The sequence below is a fragment of the Oncorhynchus mykiss genome, chromosome 9, assembly GCF_013265735.2.
Source record: "Oncorhynchus mykiss isolate Arlee chromosome 9, USDA_OmykA_1.1, whole genome shotgun sequence".
Classification (NCBI taxonomy): domain Eukaryota; kingdom Metazoa; phylum Chordata; class Actinopteri; order Salmoniformes; family Salmonidae; genus Oncorhynchus; species Oncorhynchus mykiss.
This window is the reverse complement of record NC_048573.1, coordinates 11100436-11116473: the sequence shown is the minus strand read 5'-3', so window position 1 is coordinate 11116473 and position 16038 is coordinate 11100436. Positions and strand designations below refer to the sequence as shown.

At 45.3% G+C, this 16038-nt stretch overlaps 1 protein-coding gene across 2 annotated transcripts in view; it reads right to left on the bottom strand.

Annotated features, from left to right (window-relative positions):
* Positions 1-6931: 6931 nt before the first annotated feature.
* Positions 6932-16038, bottom strand: part of LOC110532911 (collagen alpha-6(IV) chain) — a 223316-nt gene continuing 214209 nt past the window's right edge. For both annotated transcript variants that reach the window (XM_036987302.1, XM_036987303.1), the window contains 8 exons: positions 13237-13353; positions 12041-12202; positions 11697-11795; positions 11228-11374; positions 10127-10243; positions 8852-9043; positions 8315-8601; positions 6932-7991 (listed from right to left, as the gene is read on the bottom strand). In XM_036987302.1, coding sequence (XP_036843197.1) covers positions 7734-7991; positions 8315-8601; positions 8852-9043; positions 10127-10243; positions 11228-11374; positions 11697-11795; positions 12041-12202; positions 13237-13353 — 1379 coding nt within the window. In that variant the 3' untranslated portion in view covers positions 6932-7733. The remainder of the gene's footprint in view (positions 7992-8314; positions 8602-8851; positions 9044-10126; positions 10244-11227; positions 11375-11696; positions 11796-12040; positions 12203-13236; positions 13354-16038) is intronic.

Below are 16038 nucleotides of genomic sequence, written 5' to 3'. Positions count from 1 at the left end.
AAAAATATGTCAAATCAAATCACAATGTATTTATTTTATTAACAAGGTCTCAACACACTTTACCAAAATAATAATACAAGCATTTGTAAACACAAAGTTTGTTTTACACATCCAGCGGCAGTCTTCAAAATGTAACTTTAAACCCAATGGGTTTAAATCTATTGATTGGTCATTGGTTGATGATCAAATATGACCAGGGATGGACTGAGACCAGAAATCAGCAAGGGCATTTCCAACACACGCCCCATTTTCTCCTCAAGGCCCCCTTTATAAGCCAAAACATTATAATTTTGCACAAAACCAATTTAAACAGGCCCAATGGGATTAAACATGCCCAATGGAATTAAACAGGCCCAATGGAATTAAACAGGCGCAATGGGATTAAACAGGCCCAATGGAATTAAACAGGCCCAATGGAATTAAACAGGTCCAATGGGATTAAAATGAACAAGCCCATCTGGCATTTGCCCGAACTGCCCTTTGGCCAGTCTGCCTCCAAATATGACTGCTGTGGCTTTCAGTGAAAGGATGAAGAAAACCTGGTCAAGAACTACAGGAAACGTATGATCTCTGTAATTGCAAACAAAGGTTTCTGTACCAAATATTAAGTTCTGCTTTTCTGATGTATCAAAAACTTATGTCATGCAATAAAATGCAAATTAATTACTATAAAATCATTCAATGTGATTTTCTGGATTTTTGTTTTAGATGCCGTCTCTCACAGTTGAAGTGTACCTATGATAAAAATTACATGCTTTGTAAGTAGGAAAACCTGCAAAATCGGCAGTGTATCAAATACTTGTTCTCCCCACTGTATGTGGCAGGGTCAACAGACAATCACGGACTATATGTGCTATACTCGGCCTTGTCTCAGGTGGTTGAAGATATCCCTGTAGTGGTGTGGGGCTTTGGCAAAGTGTTTATATCCTGCCTGTTTGGCCCTGTCCGGGTGGATCATCGGATGGGGCCACCACTGTGGGTCTCCTGACCCCTCCTGTCTCAGCCTCCAGTATTTATGCTGCAGTAGTTTGTGTCAGGGGGCTAGGGTCAGTCTGTTATATCTGGAGTATTTATCCTGTCCTATTTGATGTCCTGTGTGAATTTAAGTATGCTCTCTCTAATTCTCTCTTTCGGAAGACCTGAGCCCTAACCTCTGGCATGATGAAGGTTGCAAGTTGCTGTCCCCTGTCCACCTGGCCGTGCTGCTGCTCCAGTTTCAAGTGTTCTGCCTGCGGCTAATTTTAATTAAATTTTACCTTTATTTAACTAGGCAAGTCAGTTAAGAACAAATTCTTATTTTCAATGACGGCCTAGGAACAGTGGGTTCTGCCCCTGAACTGCCTGTTCAGGGGCAGAAGGACAGCTCGGGGATTTGAACTTGCAACCTTCCGGTTACTAGTCCAACGCTCTAACCACTAGGCTACCCTGCCGCCCTAATGAACCCTGACCTGTTCACCGAACGTGCTAACTGACATTTACTCCTGAGGTGCTGACTTGTTGCACCTTCGACAACTACTGTGATTATTATTATTTGACCATGCTGGTCATTTATGAACATTTGAACATCTTGGCCATATTCTGTTATAATCTCCACCCGGCACAGCCAGAAGAGGACTGGCCAACCCTCATAGCCTGGTTCCTCTCTAGGTTTCTTCCTAGGTTTTGGCCTGTCTAGGGAGTTTATCCTAGCCACCGGTCTCCTACACCTGCATTGCTTGCTGTTTGGGGTTTTAGGCTGGGTTTCTGTCCAGCACTTTGATATATCAGCTGATGTAAGAAGGGCTATATAAATACATTTGATTTGATTTGATGAATACAAAGGGAAAATCAGCCACGTCGCGGACACTGACATCTTGCTTCCGGACAAGCTAAACACCTTTGCCTGCTTTGAGGATAACACAGTGCCACCGACGTGGCCTGCTACCAAGGACTGTGGGCTCTTGTTCCCCGTGGCTGACGTGAGTAAGACATTTCAGCATGTTAACCCTCACGGCCCAGACCGCATCCCTAGCCGCGTCCTCAGAACATGCACAGACCAGCTGGCTGGAGTGTTTTACAGATATACTCAATATCTCCCTATCCCAGTCTGCTGTCCCCACATGCTTCAAGATGTCCATCATTATTCCTGTACCCAAGAAAGCAAAGGTAACTGAACTAAATTACTATCGCCCCATAGCGCTGACTTCGGTCATCATGAAGTGCTTTGAGAGACTAGTTAAGGAACATATCACCTCTACCTGATACCCTAGACCCACTTCAATTTGCTTACCGCCCCAATAGATCCACAGACGATGCAATCGCCATCGCACTGCACACTGCCCTATCCCATCCGGAGAAGAGGAATACCAATGTAAGAATCCTGTTCATTGACTATAGCTCAGCATTCAACACCATAGTACATAGAATCAAACTTTATTTGTCACATGCACCGAATACAACATCTGTAGACTTTACCGTAAAATGCTTACTTACAAGCCCTTAACCAACAGTGAAGTTCAAGAAAGAGTTAAGAAAATACTTACCAAATAAAGTTAAAAAAATAATAAAAGTAACACAATAAAATAACAACTAGGCTATATACAGGGGGTACAGATTAGTCAAGGTAATTTGTACATGCAGATAGGGGTGAAGTGACTATGCATAGATAATAAACAGAGTAGCAGCAGTGTACAAAACAACTGGGCGGGGGTCAATGTAAATAGTCTGGCGAGCTCATTATTAAGCTTGGGGCCCTGGGTCTGAACCCTGCCCTGTGCAACTGGGCCCTGGACTTCTTGACCTGCCGCCCCTAGGTGGTGAAGGTAGGAAACAACACCACTTTGTTGATCCTCAACACTGGGCTCCACAAGGGTGCGTGCTCAGCCCCCTCCTGTACACCCATGACTGCGTGGCCACGCACGCCTCCAACTCAATCATCAAGTTTGCAGGCGACACAACAGTCATAGGCCTGATGACAAACAATGACGAGACAGCCTACAGGGAGAAGGTGAGGGCCCTGGTGGAGTGGTGCCAGGAAAATAACCTCTCATTCAACATTAACAAAACAAAGGAGCTGATCGTGGACTTCAGGAAACCGCAGAGGGAGCACGCCCCTATCCACATCGACGGGACGGCAGTGGAGAAGGTGGACAGCTTCAAGATCCTCGGCGTACACATCACTGACGATCTAAAATGGCCCACCCATACAGACAGTGTGGTGAAGAAGGCGCAACGGTGCCTCTTCAACCTCAGGAGCCTTTAGAAATTTGTCTTGGCCCCTAAAACCCTCACAAACCTTTACAGATGCACAATTGAGAGCATCCTGTCGGGCTGTATCGTCGCCTGGTACGGCAACTGTACTGCCCCGAAACCGAGGGCTCTCCAGAGGGTGGTGCGGTCTGCCCAATTCATCACTGGGGGCACACTGCCTGCCCACCAGTCGGACACCTATACTACAGCACATGATGTCACAGGAAGGCCAAAATGATCATCAAGGACATCAACCACCCGAGCCAAGGCCTGTTCACCCCGCTATCATCCAGAAGGCAAGGTCAGTACAGGTGCATCAAAGCTGGGACCGAGAGACTGAAAAACAGCTTCTATCTTAAGGCCATCAGACTGTTAAATAGCCATCAGTAGCCGGCTTCCACCCGGTTACACGACCTTGCACCTTAGAAGCTGCTGCCCTATATACATATCTTTAATACTGGAACACTAGTCACTTTAACCATGTTTAAATATTATTTACATACTGTTTTACTCATCTCATGTGTATATACTGTATTCTATTCTACTGTATTTTAATCAATGCCACTCTGACATTGCTCAATCTAATATTTATATATTTCTTAATTCCATTATTTTACTTTTAGATTTGTGTATTGTTGTGAATTGTTAAGATACTACTGCATTGTTGGAGCTACAGTAGAACCACAAGCATTTCGCTACACCCACAATAACATCTGCTAAATATGTGGCCAATAAAATTGTTTTTTATTTGTATTGGTGGTCTATAATTTAGTTACATTGTTCTCACATAATCTTAATCATTCTTTTTAATCTGATTAAATTGTAATACTTTATTTCAGTGTGAACACAAGAATACACATTTCAGACTCATTCAATTCCGTTGTTTATCCTCTTTGAGGAAAATGTAGCACAACTGCATAATCATTGTAGGCACTTACGTATGTTTCTGTTATACATGTCAAATGTGGATTTGTATGAAGAAAAAAAAATATTTGTGTTTTCTCAAAATTCCTTTTAAAGATGGTGGAATTTATTTACCATCAGAGGACTGTGTCAAAAGAGCGACAATAAAAATGTGTTTTATCCTTTTGGGTCATTCAAAAAGAATCATAGTACTGTATGTATTTCCATATAAAAACATATCCTAAAAAAAACTTCCGTTCCTATCATCGAATGTACAGACCATCATCCACAAAATGTATTTGTAAATAACTTTTGAAACAGGGGATACATACTGTGAAGTAAAAATAATTATAATCTAGATTACAGAGAAAACAATGACAAATGAGGACAAATAATGTACTCAGGGCTACCAATGAGAGATGGGCCTATGTGATAGACATAGTGGTCATAGTGGTTACAATTTATTAAGTCACCCAGTACCTTTAACATAAATTCAGCGACAACGGCCACGTTCCAGGCCACCTACATTCCAGGTGTTGCTTTGCATCAACCACCAACCAATGGTTGTGAGCCACCTCATCGACTACGCAGTTAGGCATCAATCAGATTGCTAGATCATAGAATGTGAACAGCTGATATGTTAATCACCTATTCAGGTGTTGTGAGATCTGGTAGGCGTCTGTAATGTAGTCAGCTCTGGAACCTAATGTAGTCGGCTCTGGAACCTAATGTAGTCGGCTCTGGAACCTAATGTAGTCGGCTCTGGAACCTAATGTAGTTGGCTCTGGAACCTAATGTAGTCGGCTCTGGAACCTAATGTAGTCGGCTCTGGAACCTAATGTAGTCGGCTCTGGAACCTAATGTAGTCAGCTCTGGAACCTAATGTAGTCGGCTCTGGAACCTAATGTAGTCGGCTCTGGAACCTAATGTAGTCGGCTCTGGAACCTAATGTAGTCGGCTCTGGAACCTAATGTAGTCAGCTCTGGAACGTGGCCATTAACAAAACAGGCTAAGGACAGCAGATAGGGACTACCAGAACACAATAGGCCTTAACGTTGATAAAAATGTATAGTAAGCTTCTGTACAATAACAAACATTCTAACATGCTGACTACACCACTTGTGCCGTGTGTGCGAGCGTTGCAAAATAAATGCACACATACATGTTATTCAATTATTGCCTCTCCCATCTCCTTATTGGTTTATAGAAGCAGATACCCACAAGCCATCTCCTCATTTGTTATACCCACGTGGGTGATTGAAAGATTAACTGAGTTCGGTTGGTCGTCGTGGTAACACCAATCGCCAAAGAAGAAAAAGCCTGGATTTAAACATTTTTTTAAATGTTATTTAACCAGGCAAGTCAGTTAAGAACATATTCTTATTTACAATGACGGACTAGGAACAGTGGGTTAACTGCCTTGTTCAGGGGCAGAACGACAGATTTTACCTTGTCAGGTCGGGGATTTGATCTAGCAACCTTTTGGTTACTGGCACAATGCTCAACCACTGGGCTACCTGCCGCCCCTGGAAGGAGGAGAGATGACTAGAAACTATTTGGTTGACCGTTTTGTGTGGATGAATTGGTGGAGTAGAGGACCTTGTGCATTTCAGGTAAAATAACAACTCAAAGTTTATATACCAGGACAAATTAGCTAGCAACTGCAAGCTAGCTAAATAGGACAAATTAGTTAGAAACTGCAAGCTAGCTAGCTAAATTGCCATAAATGTTTAGCGCTTTTTGACCTGTCCTCAAATTAACAAATAGTTCACAGTTTGTTTTGATATTTTAACCTGCGTGTCGTGATCGCGTTTGGTGTGGGGGGACAAAATCAATTTATTTGGGATTCCTTCCAAGCGATTATTGCGTACTTGTATGTTTTGGCTTGAGCATGGTGGGTGGAGGGTTTTTATAAAAAAAACAAAAAAACATTTTGGTCACAAAACATGGAGAGTAGATAGGCTAGCGAGGTGAGCAGATAGGCTAGCGAGGTGAGCAGAGTGAGTCAGTGAAACCCTGCAGAATATGACGGTTTTAAATAAGTATGATTTGGTGCATCGTACTATCAGCTTGGTCACCCATTCCAGTCAGCGAGAGAGTTGTAGTAAAGTAGCAGTACTCTATATCTGTTCCCCCAAACATTTGTGTTTGTCTTGGGCAAATGTAATTGCCATTAAGCAACTTTAATTTGACATTTTACTAATTTACCAGACGCTGTCATCCAGAGTGACTTACAGGAGCAATTATGGTTAAGTGCCTTGCTCAAGGGCACATCGGCAGATTTGTCACATAATCAGCTAGGGATTCGCACCAGCAACGTTTCGGTTACTGGCCCAACGCTCTTGTGGTATCCTCTCCGCTCTGTGGCAGTTACAACACATTTGCATTACAAGTCCCACCCCTTAACACAACTATCAGGATCTCACAGTGGGCGGAAACAGAAATTGTGGAGTGAGATGAACTAACCATAATAATCATGTGCGTTTGTTGTTGCTGATTTGTGTGCCAGCAGTGAATCGAGGAGCTGATAGGTTTGTTTCTGTGGTGGTGAACCTAAATCTTCACCGTCCGTCACTATAGCTAAACTGAAAAGGCACACGTTTGATTGACAAGTCAAACGTTGCGGACTGACTGTTACAGACGGACTGACATTTATATCTTACCCATTATTGGAATTCACATCAGTGCAATACATTCACATACATGGTCTCTTATGACCAATTGTTTTTGTTCTAATACTGTGATTCGTCATTGGATGATGTTGTCTCACTTATCTATGCCAATCATTCTAGTATTTTAAAAGTGCCTTTTTCCAAACTGTTGTCAAGTTGAGTCCCGGAGTAGGGTAACATAAAAAAAGAAGACATATTGGTAATAACAGAGTCTTACTGTATCTCAGACATCAAAGATATCATTGGTGTGTGTGTGTGTTAAAGTGGTTGGCTAGCAGTAAATAGGTATGTACAGTATAGCAGGTCTCTCAGGTTTATGACTGTAGTTGTTATGGTAGAGATCTGTCCCAAATGGAACCCTGTATTGTTCACTACTTGTGACCAGAGGCCTATGGAGCCCAAGCCATAAGTAGTGCACTATATAGGGAATAGGGCGGCAGTGTGGTCCGAAGGGTTGGTTTGCAGTTGCACTAGGTAGCCGTGAATGTTTTCAGACCACGTAGCCATAGAAACGATAAAACACCCACATAAAGACACATATTAGCAACACTGTCAGTGATATCCTAGTGCAAAGCAATCAAACCCAAGACCCCACATCTCTCCATCCCTCCCTCTCTCTCTCTCGTTCTATATCCATCCCCCTCTCTCTAACATCGATATTCACGCATCATAAACCCACAGAAGTGCCCTCGTCAGCCCTTCAGGACACCTTTACACCCCAAGTGAGATCCTGGGATGAAGCAGGGGACGGTGCTTAAATTCAGTCAGTCATCTGGTCAATAATTTTTTTTAAGGGGGAATGTTTTTTTATTTTTTACTTCCTCTCTCTTTTTCTTTCTGAGAAGTAATCATCACCCTCTCTTTTGTTGTTTCAGTCTCTGTGTTTTCCATTTCTTCTCTCTATCTCTCTATCATCGACTCTTCTCCCGGCTACAAGATCTTACTGCAGACCTGACAGCGACTGACTCTGCTGAGTTGGTTGCCTCCCTTCAGTGTGTCCATCGGAGGGGGGTTGAACTCGCGGTTAGGCTCCACCGTGGTCAGCCAGAAGCTGTACTTGTTGGCAAAGAAGTGGCAGGTGCCCTTAGCCCCGTTACACTCGATGAAGGGAGTTGCACGGAAGTCTTCCAGACAGGAGCCGGGTGAAACAAGGGACTGGCCTCCGCCCTCTGCCCCGGCAGCTGTGTGCTGTATGGGGGGGAAAGAGAGAGGGAGAGACCCAGACAAGTATTGGGTGTTAGTTTCACAATGGTGGTTTAGACTGTTTGATTGCTTATTGTGTAGTGAAATAACTTTACATTTTAGTTACAAATATTGTCTGGGATTCAATCCGAGGCACACTGTACCGTGCTTGATATTTAAAGGTCCTTTACGATTGAGCTGAGATCTGCAGCGTTTACCATGAATGTGATCCCTGAGAATGTGGGAATATTGCCTTTGAAAGGTGCACTGTCAAAAGTGCTCTACAACACACCGGGGATTGAATCTGGCTTTAATCCCACATCACTCACCATGAGGAAGGAGTACCCGATCCAGAGGGACCTCCAGCCAGCAGGGCAGGTGGGGATGGTGAGGTCCTGGGAGTGGACGGCCACAGCCTGGGACATGGCCTCGCACACGGAGCACCTGCTGATGTACTGGCTGATGGCCTCCTCTCCCACCGGCATCATGGGGATGGGCGCAGTGGTGGACAGCCAATAGGACTTGTCGTTGCGGCTGGCGTAGTAACAGATCTCGTTGGGCGTGCAGTAGAGGAAGGGGACAGTGCTGAAACGGGGGAGGCAGGAGCCCGCCATACCTGGGGGAGAGGAGAGAGGAGAGAGGAGAGAGGAGAGAGGAGAGAGGGGAGAGGGGAGAGGGGAGAGGGGAGAGGAGAGAGGAGAGAGGAGAGAGGGGAGAGGAGAGAGGATAGAGGAGAGAGGAGAGAGGAGAGAGGAGAGAGGGGAGAGGAGAGAGGAGAGAGATTGAGAGGGAGGGATATAAAGATTATCTCTCTGCCTGCCTGAATCGTGTGTGTGTGTGTGTGTGTGTGTGTGTGTGTGACTCACCGAGGTCCTGGTTGTGTGCCTTCTCCTGCCCCTCTACGTACAGCAGACTGTATCCCTCCCAGAGCCGGGACATGCCCTGGGGACACATGGGTACCTGGTTGTTCTGACTGTGTTTCACCAGGGTGAAACCAACACTCCTGCTGCGGGCCACACTGCCAGGGGGACCCTGCAGACCAGGCTTACCAGGCAGACCTGAGGGAGAGAGGAGAAGAGAGGAGAGGAGAGGAGAGGAGAGGAGAGGAGAGGAGAGGAGAGGAGAGGAGAGGGGAGGGCAGAAGAGGAGAGCAGTTATAAAAGGAGAGGGGGAAGAGGAGAGAGTGGGGAAGAGGAGAGAGGGGGAAGAGAGGAGAGGAAAGTGGAAAAGTAGAGGAGGAGAGAAGAAGAGAGGAGAAGAGAAGAGAGGAGAAGAGAGAGGAGGGGGAAGAAGAGAGAGAAGAGGATAGGAGAGGAGTACTACATGTTTAAATGTTTGGTAACTCTTAAGTACCTTCAGCCATAATGCATTATGATGCGGTTATAGAGCATTGTAAGACTTTACATGTATCGACATCTCTTTCTCTCACGCGCACGCACGCTTATAACTTTGTTTTCAGTGTATTAAACCAAGCATATATAGCCTTGTTGATTTGATGATGTTTACATGTTTCAGTTGAAACGGTGCTGGAATAGCAGAGGCAGTGCTCCTGTTGTCTTTGTGCTGACTTGCAGTAACTCCCTGTGGTTCTCAATCAGTAGTTGTTTAGTCAACTGTTGAAAACATTCACTTGTTTGACTGTGTTGCAGGTAGCTGTTTGTTACATGCTAAATGCTTTGTGGAGTTCACTGGACAGATGTTGCTCTCCGGTTTTGTGAAGAAACAAACGTACGTGTAGTTGAATTTATTCCTCCACTGTGACTGTTGTCTTTTTGTTGTCTCTGCCTTATTGTACATCACAGTGGAGTATGAACTAACGGGTTTATAGCGCAAACAACGCAATTATCACAACATAGGTTGTTATATGGATTTTGTATTGGCTTGGCTTCCTCAGTGGTTTACCCACACAGCTCTACTGACAGCTGGTCCCCACAAGTATAGATAAACACGTACACACACACACACACGTACACACACACACACACACACACACACACACACACACACACACACACACACACACACACACACACACACACACACACACACACACACACACACACACACACACACACACACACACACACACACACACACACACACACACACACACACACACACACACACACACACACACACACCTTGTGATCCGGAAGGTCCAGGGAAACCAGGAGAACCAGGGTCTCCCCGAGGTCCATCCAGACCTGACCCTCCGTTCCTCCCCAGCCTCCCCACCGCACCGGGCCTGCCTTTAGGACCTGGAACAAAGGTGGAAGATACACTTAGAACACTGATCCAAGGACAGTATTAGGTTTAACTACCTACCTGGATGAGGTTAAGATTGGATGAGGGTTTAACTAACTTTGGTTAAGCTAGACTCCACACTGACTGAATCCATCACAACTGTTTTGAAGCAAGTAAAACGAGTGTAAATTCAGTGTGGATTCCAATCTAAACTTTGGTGGGCACAGATCACGTTTTCTTCCATCCAGTCCAGTAGACTACTCTACTCACGACCTCTGCCTAGTCGGCCAGGCTGTTCCTAGTAGGTTACTCTACTCACGACCTCTGCCTAGTCGGCCAGGCTGTTCCTAGTAGGCTACTCTACTCACCCCCTCTGCCTAGTCGGCCAGGCTGTTCCTAGTAGGCTACTCTACTCACCCCCTCTGCCTAGTCGGCCAGGCTGTTCCTAGTAGGCTACTCTACTCACCCCTCTGCCTAGTCGGCCAGGCTGTTCCTAGTAGGTTACTCTACTCATGACCTCTGCCTAGTCGGCCAGGCTGTTCCTAGTAGGCTACTCTACTCACCCCCTCTGCCTAGTCGGCCAGGCTGTTCCTAGTAGGCTACTCTACTCACCCCTCTGCCTAGTCGGCCAGGCTGTTCCTAGTAGGTTACTCTACTCATGACCTCTGCCTAGTCGGCCAGGCTGTTCCTAGTAGGCTACTCTACTCACCCCCTCTGCCTAGTCGGCCAGGCTGTTCCTAGTAGACTACTCTACTCATGACCTCTGCCTAGTCGGCCAGGCTGTTCCTAGTAGGCTACTCTACTCACCCCCTCTGCCTAGTCGGCCAGGCTGTTCCTAGTAGGTTACTCTACTCATGACCTCTGCCTAGTCGGCCAGGCTGTTCCTAGTAGGCTACTCTACTCACCCCCTCTGCCTAGTCGGCCAGGCTGTTCCTAGTAGGTTACTCTACTCATGACCTCTGCCTAGTCGGCCAGGCTGTTCCTAGTAGGTTACTCACCCCCTCTGCCTGGAATGCCGGGATTGCCTGGTTCTCCCATGGCCCCTGGAGCTCCGTTGAGCCCAGGGCCTCCCAAGTCTCCGTAGGGAGTCTCGAAGTTCGAGGGCGGTAAAGTTATACCTGGGGGCCCCTTACGACCAGAAGAACCTAGAGGGAGAGAGGATGAGGGAGGATGGGAGACAAAAGTGTGGGGGGAGGGGCGACGGGGTAGCGAGAGAGATGTGTGTGGAGGAAGCAAACGCGCACATGATCAGAAAGATGGAGATGGAGGGATGAAGAGAGTGAGAGATAGGAGGTGGAAGAGAGAGAGATGAGAGAGAGACAGATGAGAGGTGAGAGCGATAGAGAAAGAGGGAGAAAGATGAGAGAGAGATGAGACTCAAGCTAAATCTTCTATAACAGAATTTATCAAATTGACAAAGACCAGTGTTATGTGTTCAGGTCGATGGTAAAAGGACACGTCTCTCACCTTTCCTTCCTTTGGGTCCTTTCCCTCCGTAATATCCTGGATCTCCAGGGTAGCCTTTGGTTCCTGACACTCCACTGTACCCAGAGTCGCCTCTCTCTCCTAGGCAACACAACAACAACATCAGACATGGTTTGGTACACCAACCCCTGGGCAAAGACCTCAGATCAACATCTGATTCTGGTTGATAATTGATTGAGTGGTCGACCGACGTGACCCTCCAACAAACTGTACAGGTTTCAGATCAACATAATCATCTCTGTACCTTTGAATCCAGACGTCAAATCAACGTCACATTCTGGTTGATATTACACTGAGTGGTCAACAAACAAGAGTCCTCCCCGTACCATTGAACCCAGGGCTGCCTTCCCTTCCTGGGCCACCGGGACCTCCAGGGTCTCCACGTCTTCCAGGGGTGCCGGAGAAGCCAGGTAGCCCAGCGTCACCCCTGTCTCCCTGGGCCGTACTGGGCCCCGGTGGGCCTGGGGGGCCTGGAGGACCACCGTAACCTGGAGGAACCCACCATAAACAGTTAACACAAGAGTAAACTAGCTACAGTATAAAGGTCGACAGAGTTTGGGATTTAGATGGAGGGAAGAGAAGGATAGATTACTTACTTAGCCCATCTGTAAATAGCCCAGACAACTACTACCTCATCCCCCATACTGTTATTTTTTTGCTCCTTTGCACCCCAGTATCTCTACCTGCACATTCATCTCCTGCACATCTATCACTCCAGTGTTAATGCTAAATTGTAATTATTTCACCACCATGGCCTATTCATTGTCTTACCTCCCTAATCTTACCTCATTTGCACACACTGTATATAGACTTTTTCTATTGTATTATTGACTGTATGTTTGTTTATTCCATGTGTAACTCTGTGTTGTTGTTTGTGTCGCACTGCTTTGCTTTATCTTGGCCAAGTCGCAGTTGTAAACGAGAACTTGTTCTCAACTGGCCTACCTGGTTAAATAAAAAATAAAAAGAGGAGAATGGAGAGGAGGGGGGGAAGGAGAAGATGAAACCCAGGAGGAACAGACAGGAGGGGAGAGGAGATGTTAACCATTTAACACGCAGTAAACTAGCTACAGAGATAGAGTGGTTAGAGCTGGATTTAGATGGAGGGAGGACAACGAGATGAGAGGGAGAAGTAGAAAGGAGGAGAAGAAAATGAGAGGGAGAAGTAGAAAGGAGGAGAAGAAGATGAGAGGGAGAAGTAGAAAGGAGGAGAAGAAAATTAGAGGGGGAAGTAGAAAGGAGAAGAAGATGAGAGGGAGAAGTAGAAAGGAGGAGAAGAAGATGAGAGGGAGAAGTAGAAAGGAGAAGATGATGAGAGGGAGAAGTAGAAAGGAGGAGAAGAAGATGAGAGGGAGAAGTAGAAAGGAGAAGAAGATGATGAGAGGGAGAAGTAGAAAGGAGGAGAAGAAGATGAGAGGGAGAAGTAGAAAGGAGGAGAAGGAGATGGAAGAAGGAGCAGGAAAGTGAGACAGAGGAATATAATCTATTGTTTTATAAAAGGCTAAATAAAGGGTTAAACTACCTTCTTCTCCATCGAGTCCGGGCAGGCCTGGGTCTCCCAGAGGTCCAGGGATATTGGAGCCGATTGTCTCCCCACGACGACCAGGCAGACCTGGGAAGCCCGTCATACCAGGACCCCCTGACAACCAAACAAGAGTTAAGGTCATCCACACACACACACACACACACACACACACACAAACACACACACACACGGAATGAGTCATTTGAGGCCGAAAATTGTAACTCACATATAATCAATCATACATAACGCATTTAAAAAAATACTACACTCACTACATTTGACACACACACACACACACACACACACACACACACACACACACACACACACACCTCACTGTCTGCTTTAGAAACAGCCTCTGGTCAAATGTAGTGAGTGTAGTATTACAGGCAAGTCTAGCGGTTAGGGCGGGGGGGGGGGGGGGGGGGGGGAGTACAGACTGTGGTCCGTATCGGGCCTGCCGGGCACTTCAATCTGGCCCTTGAGACATTTTTTAAATGCGTTAAATATGATTATATTTGAGTTGCGATTTTCGGCCTAAAACGACTCATTCCATGATATACTAACAACCTCCAATAGATGCCGTTGTAGCCTGGCAGCGCGCTCTGTATTTGGGTCTACAGTCAGATACAGAATGGGCTCAGTCATCACAGCCACTTCATTGCTTGACGACTTTTGACGTGAAAAATGAGTGCTGCGAAAATGAGAAAAGTGGTCTCTGAATGTTGTGTGTTTAAAGAAGAATGTACAGTAAAATATATATATATTTTTTACTAATATTTGACATAAGGCTGATTTGCCAAGAAAGTGTTGCCGTTTTTAAGGAATATAATCTCAATCGTCATTTTTCAAGTAAGCATGCTAACTACGCTACCAATCTGTCCTCTCAGGAAAAGGCAAGGAAGGCCTCAAAACTTGCCACAACTTAAAAGCCAAACCAAAAAACGTTGCTCTACTCAAGACTTCCGTAACTAAGGCAACGTAGTGGCACATAAAAGCGAAAAGCATAGCCTTTTGCTGAAGGGGAGTTTGGTGAAAAGCGTATGGTGGAGACTGCTGGGATACTTTGTCCTGAGATTAAAAGCCAATTCTAGAAAATGTACTTATCACGCAGAACCATCACCAGGCGCGTGGAAGTGATAGGTGAGGAGCTCATCTCAGAGTTGAAGAAAAAAACAAGATGGCTTCGATCTTTTTGTCAGATGAATAAATGAGAACTTCTTGCGATGGAATCAATGATGGGAACAACCAAGGGGCTCTGACTTATATGACAGGGTGTCTTGCCTGCTTGGGAAAAAATGAATCTACCGTGGAGCAAACTGACAAAACATCACCAAATCAACCTGGTAAAAACATCGGCCTGCTAAAAAGATGACTAGACAAAGTAAGAGAAGAAAGGCTCAACTCGGAGGAATGTATATTTCTTCACTGTATCATTCATCAGGAAGGCCTGTGTAGAAGTGTGTTAAAACTGGAAAATCTTGTCAAAGTGGTGGTACAACTTGTCAACTTTATACGGGCAAGGAGACTTTTCCATCATCAGTTCAACTTTATACAGACAAGGAGGCTTATCCATCGTCAGTTCAACTTTATACAGACAAGGAGGCTTATCCATCGTCAGTTCAACTTTATACAGACAAGGAGGCTTATCCATCGTCAGTTCAACTTTATACAGACAAGGAGGCTTATCCATCGTCAGTTCAACTTGATACAGACAAGGAGGCTTATCCATCGTCAGTTCAACTTTATACAGACAAGGAGGCTTATCCATCGTCAGTTCAACTTGATACAGACAAGGAGGCTTATCCATCGTCAGTTCAACTTTATACAGACAAGGAGGCTTATCCATCGTCAGTTCAACTTTATACGGACAAGGAGGCTTATCCATCGTCAGTTCAACTTTATACAGACAAGGAGGCTTATCCATCGTCAGTTCAACTTTATACAGACAAGGAGGCTTATCCATCGTCAGTTCAACTTTATACAGACAAGGAGGCTTATCCATCGTCAGTTCAACTTTATACAGACAAGGAGGCTTATCAATCGTCAGTTCAACTTTATACAGGCTTATCCATTGTCAGTTCAACTTTATAGAGACAAGGAGGCTTATCCATCGTCAGTTCAACAATATACAGGCTTATCCATCGTCAGTTCAACTTTATACGGGCAAGGAGGCTTATCCATCGTCAGTTCAACTTTATACAGACAAGGAGGCTTATCCATCGTCAGTTCAACTTTATACAGACAAGGAGGCTTATCCATCGTCAGTTCAACTTTATACGGGCAAGGAGGCTTATCCATCATCAGTCAACTTTATACAGACAAGGAGGCTTATCCATCGTCAGTTCAACTTTATACGGGCAAGGAGGCTTATCCATCGTCAGTTCAACTTTATACAGACAAGGAGGCTTATCCATCGTCAGTTCAACTTTATACAGACAAGGAGGCTTATCCATCGTCAGTTCAACTTTATACGGGCAAGGAGGCTTATCCATCGTCAGTTCAACTTTATACAGACAAGGAGGCTTATCCATCGTCAGTTCAACTTTATACAGGCTTATCTATCGTCAGTTCAACTTTATACTGGCAAGGAGGCTAATCCATCGTCAGTTCAACTTTATACAGACAAGGAGGCTAATCCATTGTCAGGTCAAATTTATACAGGCTTATCCATCGTCAGTTCAACTTTATACAGACAAGGAGGCTAATCCATCGTCAGTTCAACTTTATACAGTCTTATCCATCGTCAGTTCAACTTTATACAGACAAGGAGGCTTATCCATTGTCAGTTCAACTTTA